Source organism: Vombatus ursinus, unplaced genomic scaffold, assembly GCF_900497805.2.
Source record: "Vombatus ursinus unplaced genomic scaffold, bare-nosed wombat genome assembly UNPS02014798.1, whole genome shotgun sequence".
Lineage (NCBI taxonomy): Eukaryota > Metazoa > Chordata > Mammalia > Diprotodontia > Vombatidae > Vombatus > Vombatus ursinus.
This window is the reverse complement of record NW_020954576.1, coordinates 2,629,491-2,647,815: the sequence shown is the minus strand read 5'-3', so window position 1 is coordinate 2,647,815 and position 18,325 is coordinate 2,629,491. Positions and strand designations below refer to the sequence as shown.

At 42.4% G+C, this 18,325-nt stretch overlaps 1 protein-coding gene across 1 annotated transcript; it reads right to left on the bottom strand.

The window, feature by feature from the left end:
• Positions 1 to 2,321: 2,321 nt before the first annotated feature.
• LOC114049551 (angiotensinogen-like) lies at positions 2,322 to 17,804 on the bottom strand. The gene is made up of 5 exons (XM_027870800.1): positions 17,602 to 17,804; positions 12,619 to 13,470; positions 7,302 to 7,566; positions 4,471 to 4,615; positions 2,322 to 3,553 (listed from the first exon to the last, which is right to left on the bottom strand). Exons 2-5 carry the CDS (start codon positions 13,427 to 13,429, stop codon positions 3,368 to 3,370), a joined length of 1,407 nt encoding a protein of 468 aa, XP_027726601.1. The 5' UTR covers positions 13,430 to 13,470; positions 17,602 to 17,804; the 3' UTR covers positions 2,322 to 3,367.
• Positions 17,805 to 18,325: the final 521 nt, after the last annotated feature.

Below are 18,325 nucleotides of genomic sequence, written 5' to 3'. Positions count from 1 at the left end.
ATTGTTTCTAAAAAAAAAAAAATCTCTTCTCTTCTCTCCTGAAAATTAGGGACCAGTAGGTGATTCAATGAGTACAGTGTTAGCCTTGGAGTCAGGAAGACCTGAGTTCCAATACTGGCTCACACACTTGCCAGTTATGTGACCCTGGGAAAGTCGCGTAACTTCTCTGCCTGCCTCAGTTTCCTCATCTGTAAAAGGGGTGTAATAATAGCCCCTGTCTTACAGGGTTCTTATGAAGATAAATGAGTTCAATGTAAGGTGATTTGTGTGAAAGGAACATTATTTACCAGGGTCCCCCACTTCTTCTGCAACATAGGTTAGACTCGTTTTCCCCTGAAAGGTGATCCAAGATGTCCCTGGAAATTGATTGGCCTAGGTATCCAAGGCTCAAACTGTGCCTACCTTAACTGATTGACACTTAACTGATTAACTTAACTGATTAACAGCTACCTGTTCGCCTCTGGTCACCCAAAGGCATTAAAAGACACGTCTGTGTGGAGTTGGGGCCCTTCAAACTTTGCAGATAGGCCTGAGTTTCCACACCTTACCCTGTTAACCACATGGAGACAAGGGATTCTCATCCAGCATCTCCCTAAATGAAGTGCTGCAGTACTTTTGTTAAATATCTTTTCTCTGCTGTCTTAAGTAAACCTTTTGTTAGTTCCTATCGAAGGATCAACAAGCACCTTATTTGTCCTCAAAATAGAACTTGAACTAACAATGACCTGGTCCGAGGCAGGCCTGCCCCTAACACTTTGCAAGCCTTAAAGGACAGTATAAATGTTGGCTATTATTACTTTTACTATATTCTCCCCCAAGCAGTGATTGGCTCTCAGAATTCACACTGCCTTAATCTCCTAAAGAAAATTGGAGATGGAAGAGATATTCCCTAGGACTCTAGGAGGCCTTTCAAGTGTCGTTGCTAACAATTAAAAGAACTCAGCAATTTCATTGCATTATTAGCTTTTAAAATGTAGAATCACCATGAAAATAAGTCAACTCAGAGAATAGGCAGCTAGGTGGCGCAGTAGAGCCCGTGAAGGGGAGCTAGGTGGAGCATGGGCCTGGAGTCAGGGAGACCTGAGTTCACATGTGACCTCAGACACAAGCTGTGTGACCCTGGGCAAGTCACTTAACTCTATTTGCCTCAGGCTGAAGAAGGAAATGGCAAACCACTTCAGTATCTTTGCCAAGAACACCCGAATGGGATCATGAAGAGTTGGATACCACTGAGAAGTGATTGAACAACATAGGTCAGAAAGGTATTGCAGCCTATTGGAAAGAGTGTCAGTTTCATAGTCAGGAAGATTGTCAAGTCCAGCCCCTGACACATGCTGGCTGGCTGACCTGCAGCATGTTAGTTAACCTCATGGTTTCCCCAGGCAGCTCTCTAAGACTATAAATTATCATCTAAGTGTTGATCTGCTTTCAGAAAGAAAGTTTCCATACTGAAAGTTCCCTTTGTCAATTAAACCACTGGTCCAATCCCACCGCATTGGTCAGATAGATGGAGATGATATTTAAAATTAAAGTTTCTGTTATCTCAGTGAAGTGAAGGAAAAGTAATTTCTCCAATATAGTATACTGAAGGAACACTGGAATTGGTGTGTGTGACCATGAATGAGTCACAACCTTTCTGAACCTTAGATTTCTTATTTGTAAAATGTATATTACCTGCCTCCTATAGTTCCTGCTTCCCACTATTGTTGGGAAGATCAAATGAGATAATTTAAGTAAAGAACTTTTAAAATATTATAGAAATGGAAGGTATTCCATTCCACACATTAATAGTGTGACATTATGTCGCATCAGCTCCATAGGGGAAAGGAATTGCATGACCTCTGAGATGTTCATCTCAAAGGTTAGTGAAATGTGTGTTCAGAATTTTAACAACAAACTTTCATAGGTGGCTAGAGGAAGAAAAATGTATTTTGATGTGAATGAGGGACGATTTAATTTCTTTTCATAAATCCTGAACTTAAATTGCTTCAAGATTTTCAGTCCTGTAGATAGAACAGAAAATTTGTTGCATATACATCCTCTGATGGCAATAGTGGAAATGCACTGTTCCTTCTAAAATGTATAAGGTAAGGTCTCAGGATCTCCTTTAATGTGGCCATTTGCAGACTCAGTCGGTTACGAGGGGTGGCTGTAAAAGACCCAGAAAATCCTGGTACCAACAATGCATTATAAGCATCACTTGCTTAATTACAACCATTCTTTTAGCCTGCTGGGCTCCTAAAGCTGGATCCTGCACTCTAAGGTCTTAGAGAACAGCCACCCTGTCCCCACCCTGGAGGAGCTTAAACAGAGACAGAACATCTAGAAAGCATCATGTCAATATTTATTTGTGAAGGCTTTGCCCTCCCATGTTGTGCTACATATTGATAGTAACATCTCCCGTGTAAAATACAAGCAACAGTCTTTAAATGTTGATGCTCCTGACACCTGACTGTCCAATAAATAGACCCTGCTCCGTTGTGGCTCCTGAGATCTCATTCCTTTTTCCCTTTTCAGGTACAATATGAAGTGAAATACTTCCCACAAACACAAACTCAGCTTTCTGTTGGCCATTACTGTCTAAATACAGAAGGGGACTGAGTCATACATTCCTAGAGACTGGTTAGGTACCAGAGACAGGACGTCCACAGATATTCCATACAAAATATGTTTCATAGTCTATAGAGCACCTTTGTTTATGCATACATATGTAACAAGACACCCTGCTAGCCCATTGGGCTGCTACTAAGTGAAAGGTGAAGCTTTTTTTTTTTTAATAAAGCAAAGCTTATTTATTAGTAGCATAAAATAAAATCACCAGTGGCATTGTGTTTGCACGCATGCAAGTATTCATGATTTTCTAGCATACATACCTACCCCAACTTTTTTTTTCCAAATAAAGAGCCCTTTGTTCAGACCACATCTTAGTAACTTTCACAAATGTTAAATGAGATGGGTCTGAATACAGGCAGCAAACAATTCTATTTTATTTTTAAGACCAACATTTTCTTCTCTACTAAAAATGAATCTTTTTTTAGTTTTCAAACACAATTCTCAAATTCTCTCTAAAACCAGCAGCTCCATGGTACTTAAAAAGCTTGTTGAAGCTTATTTATGCCATCACAAGTTCATGCTACTAACCTAAGGAGAAATGTCTTCCCACTAGCTCACAGTTGAATAATTAGAAGAAAAAGTGGAAATTGGTGACAATTTAGTGTTTGTGCCATCTGCTGCTTTTCTGAGTTATTGGCACTAGCTTGACAGAGCACTGAAGAAGGCAGGGAATAACAATTTTAAATCTTACAGAAGCTTAGGGTTATCCTCTAATTTGCCTTTCTGTGTCATGGGTGTGTGTGATCCTGGGGTCTCAAACACCACTCAGTGGGTTTGTCACACGACTTAAGAAGTAGAAGGCTCTTGATTCTTGCTCATAGACAGCAAACAGGAATGGACTGTTCAGTTTCACTTCCAGGGGAACAGCTTCACTGCTTTGGAAAAGATCTTCTTGTCCTCCCTGACTCTCTTTCAGTTCAAAAAGTACTCTATTCATCACCTATAAGACAGCAACACACACACATTTCATTTTACTCAAGAGATCAAGATTTACCACTTCAGGTTGTATTCCCAGGGGTAGAACCCATCCCAAATGACAGAAGAATTGGGAAGTAGAGGTATATGTAAACACTTCTCTAATTAACCACCACTCTGCCTCAGGTGTTGCCTACCCCTATTAGAATGTAAGCTCCCTAAGGACGGGGACTGTCTCACTTTTGTATTTGTATCCCTAGCACCTAGTACAGTGTCAGGTACGTAGGTGCTTAATAAATGCTTTGTCATTCATTCAGTGTTTCAGGCATTAAGTACCTTGGGCATAGAAGGCATGTTTTCTCAGAGGCATGTTTTATTTACACTTCCAGTATAGTGCTGCCCATAGAATGTGTTTGCATGGATTGTTTGTTGTGTGTGTGTGTGTGTGTGTGTGTGTTTGTACATGTATGTGCATGAATCTTTCTGAAAGTGGAGATAATAGTGTTCCTTTTGTGTATGGGTTGAGCTAAATGCTGGATTCCCTTATACCTCTTAGATTCTGTGTTGATGTGAATGTCTACGCACATGCAGAGTAGGAGACAGTATATCCAGAGGCTAAGGCAGGATGAGCAGGGCAATGGGAAGTAGCCACAACAAGAATTGGAGTCAATGGAAAGTAGAATAGTTTGACCCCGACCCCGCTTTCTGTGCCTGCCATGCTCCAGGCAGGAGCTGATTCCTTTCTTCCCTCTCCTGACCCACACTTCCCCTTACCTTCCTATCTCTTCTCTTCCCTTCCCTTTCTTTCCCTTGGCCCCTTTGCATCCCTCTGTTTCCATACTCCATTCCATACATACCATACATTTCCATGAACTCATTTGCAGATAACTAAGGGCAGTATGGGCAAGGAGGGTGGCCTGAACAGACTTTAAAATGTCATACCTTTCCAACTTTGAGGTTTGTATCACTTATTTTGCTGAGCTTTGCCTCATCTCCAAGCAATCCAGGCAACTTGGTGTAGGTAAGCAGGCTCTGCACATCATACGTGCTCTCTTGTACCAGCTTTGGCAAGGTCAAGTGGATCTTCCTAGAAGGAGATTAAAAAGATAGGGGAATTGTAAAGTCTTGCTTCCAATATCTATCTAACACTCAAGACATGAAGAAGGACCTCACAGAGCCCAAGGACACTGAAGCTGATGGTTAGTGAGCCCCATGAACCTACAGAACCCTTCACTTAGGACAGTTGAAGTTTTCTATGCTCTGAGGAGCAGAATATATTCCTGTATAATCTAAATTAACCTTCCATGTTCTTAAGAGGCAAATGAAATCATTCGTGTTTTACTAGTTGCCCATTCACCATATCCTCATGTTCCATAGCATCCCAAGGCTGGGCTGAGAGACATGGGAGAGGGGAAGGAAGGAGGGATAAAGAATGCCACAAGGAGCTCTGATAAATATAGTGACTAAATGTGTCACTGGAGAGTAGAAGTGGTGACCTAGAGGTGCAGAATGAGGCATACATTTTTAGACTAGACAGATGAGTTGATTTGTTTGTTTGTATCTGTTTCAGGAGTTATGTTGGGGGGAGTAGGAGGAAGTCAGATGTTATCCATTTTAACCCTCAGGGAACTGGGGATAAAGACACATTCTCCTAATTATGCTTTTGGTTGGCAGTCTTAAAATAGTTGTGCACCAAAGGTTAAAGGACCCATAAAACCTTTTTTAAAGTTGTGTCACTAGAAAAATCAGTGTTTTGTGCAAGAAAAAAGATGAACCCAGTGTACTAATTTCACATCAGTATCAGCATAAGTAAGAGTTATTGTTTTATGTCTTGATGATTTTTCAAGGTCACCAATATTTTTCTTGCTGATAGTTTCACTGCCTACTGTAATGATGACAGACTGGAGGGTTTGCTTCTTTTGTAAGAAACTTCTCTCGTAGAAGTGATGGATGTATTTGGACAATGATTTTCATGTTAGACTTTTTAATCATAATCAGTTCTCAACATGGAGAGCTATTAGCACCAGAGTTGCCAATAAATGAGGGTTTTTGAAATTGTCTCTCAAAATCTCAGAAGACTTTCACTTAAAAAAAATAGCAAGATGAAGCCATTGTAATAGCCATCCACAAGTTAAAACCTTAATTATATATGAAGAAAGTTGAGTTAAAAATGAGACTATGTATGTGATAAAAGTAAAATGTACTGATTATATATAAATAACTAAACAAATTGGCTTTAAAAAAAAAAGAACCACGATGTTAAAAAGGAGGAGGGCAAGGAGGAAGAACGTCAGGACTGCATACCAAAAACCAAAACAAAAAACCTGTAAGATATGGCTGATAGCTCTAGTAAAGGAAACTTAAGATGTTCAATGTATACCTCTAACTGTGAATTTGACTTTAAGGAGGACAAACATGTCCATCTACTAAAATGTCCTTTTAGTGCCATTGATAGAGGGATGCAGTCTGGTTACACTGAGCCCCTGCCTCCCAGACGGAGGAGGGGAAACACAAGGTCCTGACACCCACAGCGTTCTGTCCACCCCGTGCTCCTCCTGATCTCATTTACTCATGACTGGCATATTCACAGGTGACTGGTGTCTGCTTCATGTAGATTGGCGCATTTGGTAAAGGCTGCAGTTTAATTTGTCCGTCTCCGGATAAAACCCCATAGACTCTTGACTGCCCCAGTCCGCTCAGAATCAGCCTGAAAAGCTCTGGGCAAGACTGGGGATTCTCACATGAGCTGCTTTGTCTCTCATAACCAGAACCAATGTCTAGACCCAAGCGGTACATGCATTCTTTGATATCTTTTGTCCATTAGAGCTGTTCATATACTATCAATAACCTCCATTGTTAGATCACCTGATGTGAAGCTGTCTCAAATCAGACTGGTAAGCTGAGTCAGAAACCGCGACTTCTGTCTTATTACTGAATTAGCCATCTGACGTTCTTACTGAGGCTAAACTGTTGTGTTTCTACCATAGTAAGAGAAGGTAATAAATTATCATCACAGTCGCTAAAGGGCCAACACCAGCAAAGCCATCCGGTGTTCCAGGTAAAGGCTAGTCATTTAGCCACCTTCTTATTTAGGCCTCTGGAGAATTCTACAGTGCTCCAGAGGAATCCTACACCAAACCTCCTCTCCTAGAGTGAACTGAAATTTGCTGGGACCCCTGCGCCCCCCCCGATTCTCTGTGGTGGTCTTTTAGACTGGGAAATGGCCTAGCCTGGAAACAGACACCGTACTCCCACTCGCATCTCCACTGCCTTTGGAAAACACACTACCATGTGTAATTCCTCAAAGTAACTGACTCTAGCTTTGGGGTGCCCTGTGGGTATCCTGGAATGTGGACAGGACCCCCATCCTGTCACCATGGACATTGGAGCCATGTGATAGAAGGGAGCAGGGCTTATGGTCTAGGGAGAAAGGGAATAGGAGTTGTTGCCCACCTTTTCTCCTCAAAATAGGAGGGATACAAAGCAGAAAGCACTGTCAGTGACAGAAGACTTGGAAGAATAAACCTATGTGAATGAAGAGCTGGGATACTATTTCTTCCTGTTCCTCTCCATCTCCACCTGTAGGGAGAAGTGGCTATGCCTACCTCCAGGGAATTCAGAAAATGGTCCAGTGCAACAACATCCTCTTTGTCCTAACAAACCCCCATCCTAGGGTTGTTGGTGCTGCCTCCCACCCACATGTGATAGATGGAGAGCCTGAGGTTCAGAATAAGTCATACAAGATACTACCAGAGCCCCACCCCAAGTCATACCGGGGGGACAGATTTTTCATCCAACTTGAAAAGTCGTGACCAAAAGCAATATTCTCAATTTTCTGTAGGTTATCATTTTGAGGCTTAAGCAGTAGGAGGAAGGCATTCTCATTAAATGGCACTTGAGTCACAGAGAAGTTGTTTTTGATGTCATTCCAGTAGAGGAAGATGCCCGTTCCTGAAAGCATTGGCACGGATGTCCTAGTGGTGTTGTTTACCCAGAACACCTGGGGCTGGGCCAGCTGGGAGAATCCCTTTATTGCTCCTGAGAATCCAAAGAGGAAATGAGAAGAAAGGGTCAACAGCAGACCCAGGTAGCTCTTGGAAAGGACATAGCAAAAAGAAATCTAAACACTGACAATTCTACTTCCATGAAGGAGGAGTAAACAATGGAAGGAAATCGGGGAAAGGGAGGAAAAAAGAGAAGATGGGGAAAGAGCAGAGGAGAGTAACGGAAGAGGGGATGAGAGCAAGGAAAGGAGGGAAGAAGAGAGATAAAAATACAAAATTAAGACAATGCTGTCCTCAAGAAGCTTACTTCTAATAGAGGGAGACAACCCACATGGGGATGTGGTGGCCAGGGAAGAATGGAGACCATCAAAAACACCAAACCATCTCTCCTAATGTCACACATTCCCTTTTCCCCCTTCTAACTGCTGGTCTTTCCCTGCCCTTCTTAATCCTTGTTCTAAGGTCCACTTACCTTTCGAGACCAAGTTCTATTTTCAACTCAAGAGACTCCGATTTCTTTACAAGTTTGGAAAGTCTCTTCACCATCAAAGAGTAAGAGATCTAGCTTGTGGCAAAGTCTATCTATAATAATATCCTCTAGTCCTGATTCAGGAGGGGTGGGAGTCCTTCCTTCATTACCCTTTTTAAAAATGTACTTATTTTATTCTGAACTTGTTTCCTTAACATGGCAGAACAGGAAAAAAAAGATGATTATGCATGAAGCTGCAAATCTATTATGTACAACTTTCTATTCCTTTTAAATGTGTAATAAAGTTATCAATTTTCTTTTTTTTTCTTTTTTTTCCCTCCCCCACACCCTGGAGATGGCTACCATTAGACACAAACATGCGTGTGCATGCATGTGTGTGTGTGTGTATGTAAAATCATTCTATACATACTTCTATTTATCAATTCTTTCTCTGGTTACAGATAGCATCTTCTTTCATATGTCCTTTGTAGTTAATAATAGTCAAAATGACTTAGTCACTCAAAGTTATTCTTAAAACAATATTGTTGTTACTATATACAATGTTCTCTTGGTTCTTCTCACTTCTCTCTTCACCATTTTGTGCAAGTCTATCCTTGTTTTTCTCTAAAATCATTGAACTCATCATTTCTTATAGCACAGTAGTATTCCATCACAATCATATACCAGGCTTTGTTCAGTCATTCCCCAATTGACAAGCATCCCCACAATTTCCAGTTCTTTGCCACCACAAAGCGAGCTGCTATAAATATTTTAGGACATATGGGTTTTTTTCCTTTTTCCCTAATCATCTTGGGAAACAGAAGTAGTAGTGGTATTGCTGGATCAAAAGGTATAGGCAGTTTAATAACTCTTTGGGCACAATTCCAGATTGTTCTCCAAAATGGTTGGATTGATTCACAGTTCTACCAACAAGAAATTAGTATCCCAATTTTTCCACGTTCCCTCCAACGTTTGTCACTTTCCCTTTCAATCAATTTAGCCAATCTGATACATCTAAAATGATATCTTAAGGTTTTAATTTGCATTTCTCTAGTCAATAATGATTTAGAGCATTTTTTCATATGACTACAAATTGTTTTGATTTCAGTGGAAAAATGCCTTCGTTACTCTTTGAAAATCAGGAAGCCTCACCCTGGTTCTTCCTTAGATAGTCAAAGGGATAAAGAGTTTAGGAAATATGACTTTGGGTAGGAAGGGGAAAAGGGTATTCCAGAACGTCTTTCTCTATTTTTCTTCTATTCGTCAAGCTTTAGCTAATCACCATTTAGATTGTGAGCCTCTGCTTCCAGATCCCTTTGACTGGTAGATAAAGGGAAGAACCCCTCCCCAAACCTCCACTGAAAGAGGGCACCCAGGCCAGTTGTCTCTTCCTTTCCCACCTGGCTGCCCTTCTCCACCATGCCCCAAAAACACTTTTCTTCCCCTTCCACCTTTTCAGCTTCATTTTGTGGGGTCTTCCACCATAAGATTGTAATCTTGAGAGCAGGAACTGTCTTTCTTTTTCCTTTGTATCCCCAACCTGCCTGCCACTGTGTAGGTGCTTAATAAATGTTTATTGATTGACTAACTGAACCTTAAAGAAGTAGGCAAGATGGTGGAAGAGGTCTTTACATAGGTTAATTGTTGGGAGGAGCAGTGAACATGTTATCTTTCCAGGCCTACCTCAAGACCTGCCTCTTCTAGGATGTCTTCCCTCATCTCTAATCTCCTATGTTTATCCCTGGCAGTTAATCAGAGAGAGAAGTTCCATGATAGTTTCTAAGAAAGGATGGTAGGCCTGAGAAATAGTCAACCCAGATTTGGGATGAGGGAGCTGAGGAATATGAACAGATCTGGTTTTGAAAGAGGAGGCATCGTATGATGGAAAGATGGCTAAGCTGAGTTTTAAGACCTGAATTGAGACCCTCACTCCATCCTTGACTAACATGGTGTGTGACCTTGGGCAAATCACTGAATTTCTTTAGGTCCCAGTTTCTTCAGGTTTGGACTAAGTGGTCTCTGAGGTCTTTTACATCTACATCAATTATCTTGCTATATAGTGTAGTTTGGAGGAAAAGAGGACTAGGACCAGGGTTCAGATCTTGCCTCGGATGTTTAACACCTACATGTCAGTTTGCCTCATTGTGAAATGATGGGTTTGACTAGATGACCTTGGAGGTCCCTTCTTCTAGCCCTTGTCCAAGCTCTTAAGTCTCGCCTAACCTGTTATGGAGGCCCCAGTCTTCAGAATGAAAGTCTCTCAGGAAAAGGAGAAAGCAGAGAGAGAGATTGCTTCTGAGAGGTAGCTATGAACTGTACCTGGATGGCTGATGTGGATTCTAACTGATTCACAGAATCATAAGATTCAGAGCTGAAAGAACCCTTGGAGATCATCTAAGCCGCCCCCCTCCCCTTCATCTTGTGGGGGAGGAAGCTGAGGCCTTGAAACATGGTGACTTGCCCAAAGTGAGAATATAAATAGACGTTTAAGTGTATGCAACATGAATATGAAACACAAGTTACATCCTGGGAATGGAAGCCACCAGTAGCTGGGGGAATCGGAGAAGGTGGAGGAAATGGCTCCAACTGAGCTTTGAAGGAAACTAGGAATTCTGAAAGGTGGAGGTAAAGAGAGAGTGCATTTCAGGCATCGTGGACGGCAGCCTGAGCCAAGATAGGAAGGCGGGAGATAGCTGTTGTATGGAGAGAACAGCGTGAATTTACAGCAACTGACTTCTGAAAGGAGTGTGTGACAATGACCGTTCAAGGGTTTTTGATGACTAGATTTCTTTCCCTGACAGCACGACTCTGTTCAGGCTCCTTCCCTCTGTACCCACTAATAACAATAATAATAATAATAGCTGCTTTCAGAAAGATGCTGGCATTTGACAGGAGTGCTGTCATCCTTTCTGCCATCCTCCTCCACCCCCTCCACTAGAAGCAAGACCACTGTTCCTGGGAACAAAGTTGGGTAAATCTTACAAGGTTAAGTCAACTGATGTCATGGAAACTACTGTGGTCATTAACCTGTGCTCCAGAACTAGCTGGAATAGCTGATCAAAGGGCAGGATGAATCTCACCAGATCCTAAAACTCAAACCTCGGGTGGTTGGAAACATTCAGTCCTTTGGAAGGGATGTTTGCATGTGGTTGGACTTTATTTTTCTTTTTTCTTTCTCAGATGAACCATCTACATCACAGAAGAGTCCTGGTTTAATGGGACCCTTGGCCTAAGAATGATCTCCTGTCCTGGCTCTGCCTTATAATTAGCCTTGATTTTCCCATTAAGTCCCGACATTCAGGCATCAGCATGTATTCTTTAACCCATCAGGCAGAGCTCATAAGCTAGATTTGGAAGTGTTCATGGACCCTTCACATGAATCCTCTTGCCCCAAACATGGTAGACAGCTTCCCCAAGGGCATATGAAGGTGTTCCCTGCTCTGGTTATTTAGGAGACTCTCTTCCAATGCCATGAAATGAATGATTTCTGGGTTTATTTACCAATGTCCAAAGGGCAGTACAAAAGCTCCATTTCATGAGCTATTTTCTCTTAAGCCCAGGACGTTGCCATGGTCATTAAAATAACAATCTTCTATTGGACCGGTCTGTGTCTAAACAGTATTTACTATGTTATATACTATATAAATACTATACAGTATTTACAGTATTATAGAATGATCTAAGTGGGTTTTCTTTGTTTGGTTTTCTTAACACCTCTGAATTGGAGAATTATGTAAACCAGCAGATTTACCTCTTGTTTCATGATGGAATGACCCAGTTTGGAATTCAGTGAGGAACTGGAGGATAAATGAATTTATAATTAATTAAGTAAATAAGTAATTAAGATCGGGCATATGGATTTTTTGGTGATGGCAAAAAACTGGAAACAAAGTAGATGCCCATTGATTTTGGAATTGCTAAACAGACTGTAATTTATGAATGTAAAGGAATATTATGGGCAGCCTTTGTAAGAAATGATGAGCATAATGAGCATGATGAATTTAGAGAAGGCTAGGAAAATTTATATGACTGACCCAGAGGGAAGTAATCTAAACCAGGAAAACAATATTTACAATGACTGCAGCAGTGTCAATGGAAAGAATAAAACAAAACAAATGAAAGTGTTATGTAATTATAATAAACAAGCTTGGCCCTAGAGAAGTGATGAGAAAATATGCCATCCTTTATTTGTTGCTCATACTATCAGGGCTGATGTTTAGATTTCCTGAATTTCCTTTCTTTTTTTTTCTTTCTTCAGAGCCCTGGCTTCTTAGGGGTGGCAGTGGGGAGGATATATTTGGAAATCAAGGTGACATACAAACAAAGGAATCAATAATTTAAAAAAAGCAATCCACAGACAAGAGGGGGAAAGAGAGAAATTGGCATGGCTTTTCTACCATGATATAAACTCCTCCCTGCCAAGGTCAGAGTTAAGTGGGCAAGGGAGTGGGTGGGAAAGAGTCTTTATTGCCACCTTTGAAGTTGACCTTTGCTTGGTCTTCAGTTGTCCTTAGACCTGATCCTGCTCTGGTTGTTTAAAGCAGCAACTGGAAACCAAAAAAGCCTTACAAAAAAGCTATTGCCTCTGCACAACTGTCACCAAGGAGCTGTCCTTACCTTGGAAATGCATGTAAGTAGTGAAGAGCAGTGTGGTGTCCAGGCTGATTCCAGTCAGCTGTGTCTTCCTTGTCCATCCTGTGACAGCCTTAAGGAACTTGTCAATTTTCTCTGCAGCAACATTTGGGTTTGTGGCCAAATCCAGGGAGCGGGAATAGGTGATGCTGGCAAAGGGAGCCAAGCCCTGCACAAATGACTGCTTCAGACGTAGGTTAGGGGAGGTGAATAGGCCCACCACTGTGGTCAGGAGCAGACTGGAGCTGCCTTTCTTTTCTTGGGCTAAAAGGAGGCTTTGGACAGCCTTCAAGGCAGAGAGGACCTTTTGCCCATCTAGTCGGGAGGTACAGTTCTGGTCTTTCTCAGGGACACCCAGAAATGCCTGGAGGTTAGTGGCTGTGGAGTCCTCAGAACCCAAGTAGAAGGAAGCGAGGGTCCCAAAGAGGCCAACAGGGGACAAGAGAATTGCCCCATTGTCTGAGGTCGCCATCTCCCTCAGCATCTTATACATGCGGAAACCCACAAAGTTCAGCAGTATCCCCACCTCAACTGACCTGTCCTTGTCCTCTGCATCTAGTGTCTGGGCATAAGATACCAACTGGTCTTTGAGGGCCACCTCATCCAAAGGGGATGTCTTGGCCTGAATTGGGACAGGGGTGAAGGTCTGTTCCTTGGTGGTCTCCGCATCCACTTTCTTCAGCTCATCACATGTACTTTGGTTATAGGTAAGGAGGTAGAAAGGGTGAACGTACACCCGGTCACTGACCACCAGGGCAGTCCAGCCCAACAGGATGACAATGACTCTCAGTAACATCCTGGAGCAGGTGCTACTAACAGGTACAATTCCTGCTTTTCCTGAAATGACATTTTTGGAAAAGGGTAAAGAAGATTGATTATCATGTGTCTACAATAGGCCAGGTCCTTTAAGAGTTGCCCAGTGTAGCGTAGTGAAAAGAGTGAACTAGGAGTCAAAAGAACTGAGTTCAAATCCTGGCTGTGCTATTTACTATGTGTGTGACCTCAGGCAAGCCACTTAATTTCTTGAGGTCTCATTTTCCTCATATGCAAATAAGGGAGCAGGTCTAGATGTCTTCTAGATCCTTTCCAGCTCCAAATCCTATAGTTTAACCCCCTTGCCTCTGTGGATAATTGTCCTATATTACAGGAATGCAGAGAAAAGGAAGTGGGTAGCCCAAGACTGAACCATATGTCATTGGTAGAGCTAAGACCAGACCTTGGAGAGCTTCGTCGCAAAGTAGCCAAGTATCAGTCTATCAGATCAGTACTTAATGAGTGCTATTACATGTCCAATATATGGCGGGAGAAGACAAAAACCCAATCTGTGTCTTCAACACACTTATAACCCAGTAGGGAGGACAGTCACTGAAGGATTGCTTGGAAAAGAAGACATAGCTATAGAGTTCTGTGATGAGGGGCTAGATCTCATTTCTCAAATCCCACAAATGATGTAAGAACACAATCTATGTTGAGCCACCCTACACTACTCCATGGAATGTAGATGCTGATGGGTTACTACAGCAAGGGTGGACTTTGTAGGATCAAAAAGGACTTTGAGAGATCTTTGCATCTTTCCCATGAATGGATAGAACTATACTGATCCATTCCACACAGGAGAATTTATCTGTCTTGGATTTCCAGAGAGGAAATTCCATCACTTCCACCTGGTAACTGCTTCTAATATTTAACAACCCTTCATGTGAAGAAACACTTAGGTTGATATTGAGATCTGGAATTAGGAGTGGGCAAAGTATGCATAGGGCACAACATTAAATGCCAGGAGGTGGGGATGAGGGCAAGGCAAAAAAGGAGGGAAGGAAGATGGCTAAGAAGAAGTCAGTAAAAAGAACCACACTTTTTTACTTTACTTTTAATAAAAGTGAATATCTTAATGTTCAGAAAATTTCCCTGTCCATAGGGTATTTATTTGGGGATAATATTGGTGTATACTGACTAGGGTGGCGGCTCAAAGCCTGTGGTAGACACTAACCCAGAGGAGATGGAGCAATTTTCAAACCAAGCTTATGGCATAAAAATGCCTTCTCCCATCTCAGCCTATAAAACAGCAACAATTCCCATTTATATAGAACTTTTACAGAGCACTTTCCTTTCAACAATCCTGCACAGTAAGCAGTGCAAGCTTTATTATCCTCATTTTGCACATGAGGAAACAGTGTCAGAGAAATTAAGTGACTTGTTTAGGGTCAAACAGCTAGAAAGTATTAAAACATAGGGTATAAGCATTTATATAAAGCTTACTATGTTCCAGGCACTGTGCTAATAATTTTTTTTTGCCAATTATCTTATTTGATCTTTTTAACAGCCCTGTGGTTAATGCTATTATTATCCCCATTTTACACTTGAAGAAACTGAGATAAATTGGGGTTAAATGATTTGCCCAAGATCATACAGCTAGTAAGTGTCTGAGGTCAAATTTGAACTCAGGTCTTCCTGACCCCAGGCCCAGCTCCCTATTCTCTCCATTGGTCATAGGATCCCAGAATCCTTATTCAGAGCTGGAAAGAACCTCAGATGTCATCTAGTTCAACCCTCTCGATTTATGAAGAGGAAAGGGAAACCCAGGATAGTTAAGTGACTTGTCCAAGGTCATACAACAGAGGCAGATAAATATCAGAGGCAGGATTTGATCCAAAATCCTCTGATTCCAAAAGTAACACTCTTTCTGCTCCAAGTCCAATTCTCTTTGCACTACACGATGCTAATCAAAGACTCATCTCCCCTTACTCTGCCCTTAGGGAGGTGAACAGCTGCCATCATTTAAAAAAAAAATACCGTACTATAAAATTGTGCAGACTGCTTCAGTGTCATGTATGATTTCAATATGCTTAAATTCTTAACTACCACCTTTAATTTTAACTACATTGTTGCTGAACAGCATCATTTTGTGGTCCACTGTGATCCTTAGATTTTTTTTCTACTATCCTTGCACATGGCCAGTGATTCCTATCTTGTACTTAACCAGTTGTATGTACTGTATTTACTTTTCCTTCGTCTTGCCTACCACAATGCTGGGACATAATCTAAAGCCTGAAGATTTTTCTTCACCATCCCCCAACCCCTACCCCAGCTTATACGTTCTGATTTTACCTACAATTTTTTCTTTCTTTCTTTCTTTCTTTCTTTCTTTCTTTCTTTCTTTCTTTCTTTCTTTCTTTCTTTCTTTCTTTCTTTCTTTCTTTCTTTCTTTCTTTTTTGGTGAGGCAATGGGGTCAAGTGACTTGCCCAGGGTCACACAGCTAGTATGTGTCAAGTGTCTGAGGCCAGATTTGAACTCAGATCCTCCTGACTCCAGGGCTGGTGCCTATCCATTGCGCCCCCTAGCTGCCCCCTTTACCTACAATTTTTACCAAATATAAATGATTGGAGAGGCATGCCTGGAGAGGCAGCCTGGCTTAGTAGATAGATTGGTCATGAAGTGAAGAGTTGCCTCTGATAGACACCATTTGACATTCAGCAAATCACTTATACTCTCTCTGCCCAGGATAATATCCCAAATTTGTGTTAAAGAACCACATCATTAGAAGGTATTTCCACACCAGAAGTTCCCTGCACCATGAAATTACAGATTTATATTTAAAACAAACAAACATAATGAAGAAGGGAAATAAGAAATATCCTCTGAACCACTCCAGGCAAAGCCTAATTTGCCAAATGATTTCTCATCTAAATGAGTCAGCAGTAAAGCCTTTGGGAATCAATTGCTCCACGAGCTCTCTGCAGTTATGGATCCATAGGCAGGGCATGGGTCTGCTTAATCCAGATAAGACAGGGATGCACTCCCTCCTCCCCGTCTCAGCCCAGGCTCCCCTTCTGCAGTTTGTGGCCTCCCTCTCAGACTAAGCAATTTCACAGATCATTTTCGAGCTAGAGATTGTCTTTCCCCTTCAATTGTAGTCTTGAGTTTTGCTCCCCTTCCCCCAACTCTCCCCCCGTCCCCAACAAGCCTATGTTTCTAGGTAGGAGGCAGCTGGTGTTTTGAAAATGAAAGATGGTTCCATCTGTTGCAGACTCACAGTCCTTCCCTCCTCTTCCCCCTTCTCTTCTTTCCCATTTGGCTCTTTTCCTCTCCTTTTTAACCTTTCCTTCTTCAGCTGCCCCCCTCTCTGTCTCTGTCACTTTCTGCTACTTAAGCCTCCAAGGCCTCGCAGCCAGGACAAAACAAGCACAAGTGGTAGGCAAATAGGCTTCAAAATACTCGAGAGGGAGCTTATGGAGGAAAAAGGAGGGTGCCAAGCCATGTCTGCCCTGCCCGTGTTGACCACCTTTGCCCCCTCCATTATACAGAACTCAGTTTTTCTGGTGCAGTGTCACCTCCAGTCCCCTGGGAGATCGGAGCTCCTTTGTCCTTTCTCCAAAAGGCTCATCCACTATGGGGGTTGAGGATCTGGCCAGACCCCCACATCTCCTCCCATGCCCACGCTGTTGCCTCCCATCAGTCATTACATTGGCTGCCTTCTCCTCTCTGACTTGAGGTCATCCTGGCTGCATGATACAAGCCTGCCTCTTTCTCTCCATCTCAAGTCTTGGGTCCAGAAGTAGAGAGGACAGGTTTATTATGGAGTCATTATGGTCTCATTCTTGTGATGTTACGAGGGAGTAGGAACTCTTTGTAAAACAAAACAAAAAAAAAAACCCAAACCTCTTTTGGGGGTGGAGTGGGACAACTGCAGGCAAAGGGAATTAATGAGATGTTGGATAATTTCTTTCTGTTGCCTCAGCCTCCTGCTGGCAAAAGTTCCCTACAAAGCAGCTTGTTCCTGGCTCGTTGTGTTCCCAATTTGATTTTTCCCGGGCAAGCTGCCCTCTATTGCCATTCAAAGTTATTGTTATTTTCTAGCTCTGTACCCGTCTCTCTTAATCTTTCTGGCCCCAGCCTGCTGCCAAGATCACCTACAGAGAGCTGAGGGGGAAAAGAGAGGGAAGGGTCCCCAGCCACTCTAGGCTTACCTTTTACTCCAGTCCTCAGGGACTCAGGCTGCCTCTTCCACCAAAGGCCCTAGGACACCTTTCTCCAGCCTGGGGGTACTGCAGCTCTATTTATACTGGAGGACAGGGGATAGAAGCCATTCCCAAGCTTCGCTGTGTTCTGGCTGGCAGGTGGGATGACATCACTCAGGCCAGGGGGGCTAGGGCTGACTAGACAGAACCCAAACACGTGGATGCAAGCGTCTTTTATCGGAAAAGCGTCCAAATCAGTGCACACTTACCCCGATGAACACCACAGCTTGGTACAGGCTCAGGTTACATATTTACTCAAGTAGATTGGAACCAGGGCCCCAGCCACTCACTGACACATGAAAGTGTCTGTGCGTGTATAAGTGACTGAAAGCAGCTCTCCTGTGTGACCCCTTTCCCAGCCTCCCCTGGTATTGTTTTTGAGAGGTTCATAATACAGGGGTAAAAGTGTATCGGTTCATAGCGGCAGCAGTCTGGGGTGGGGGAAGCCCTGAAATGAGAAGCCCTGAAATCCTGGGATTTGACTCCCCATATATATATTTAAGAGCAAAAAGGAACCTTAAGGGCAATGAAGTCCAACCTCCATGTCTTACAGGCAAGGAAATTGTTGAGAGTCATGCAGCTAGTAAGTGTCTGAGGTGAGATCTGAACTAAGATCTTCCTGAATCTCGGTCCAGGGCTCCATCCACTGAACCATTCTGCATTAACCAACCTT

Coding starts and splice junctions, on each gene's coding strand:
- LOC114049551 (XM_027870800.1), bottom strand. CDS start 13,429: ATGTTACTGAGAGTCATTGTCATCCTGTTGGGCTGGACTGCCCTGGTG. Junction 7,567..12,618: donor TACTTACATGCATTTCCAAG/GTAAGGACAGCT, acceptor TTGGATTCTCAG/GAGCAATAAAGGGATTCTCC. Junction 4,616..7,301: donor ATGAAAAATCTGTCCCCCCG/GTATGACTTGGG, acceptor ATCTCCTTCTAG/GAAGATCCACTTGACCTTGC.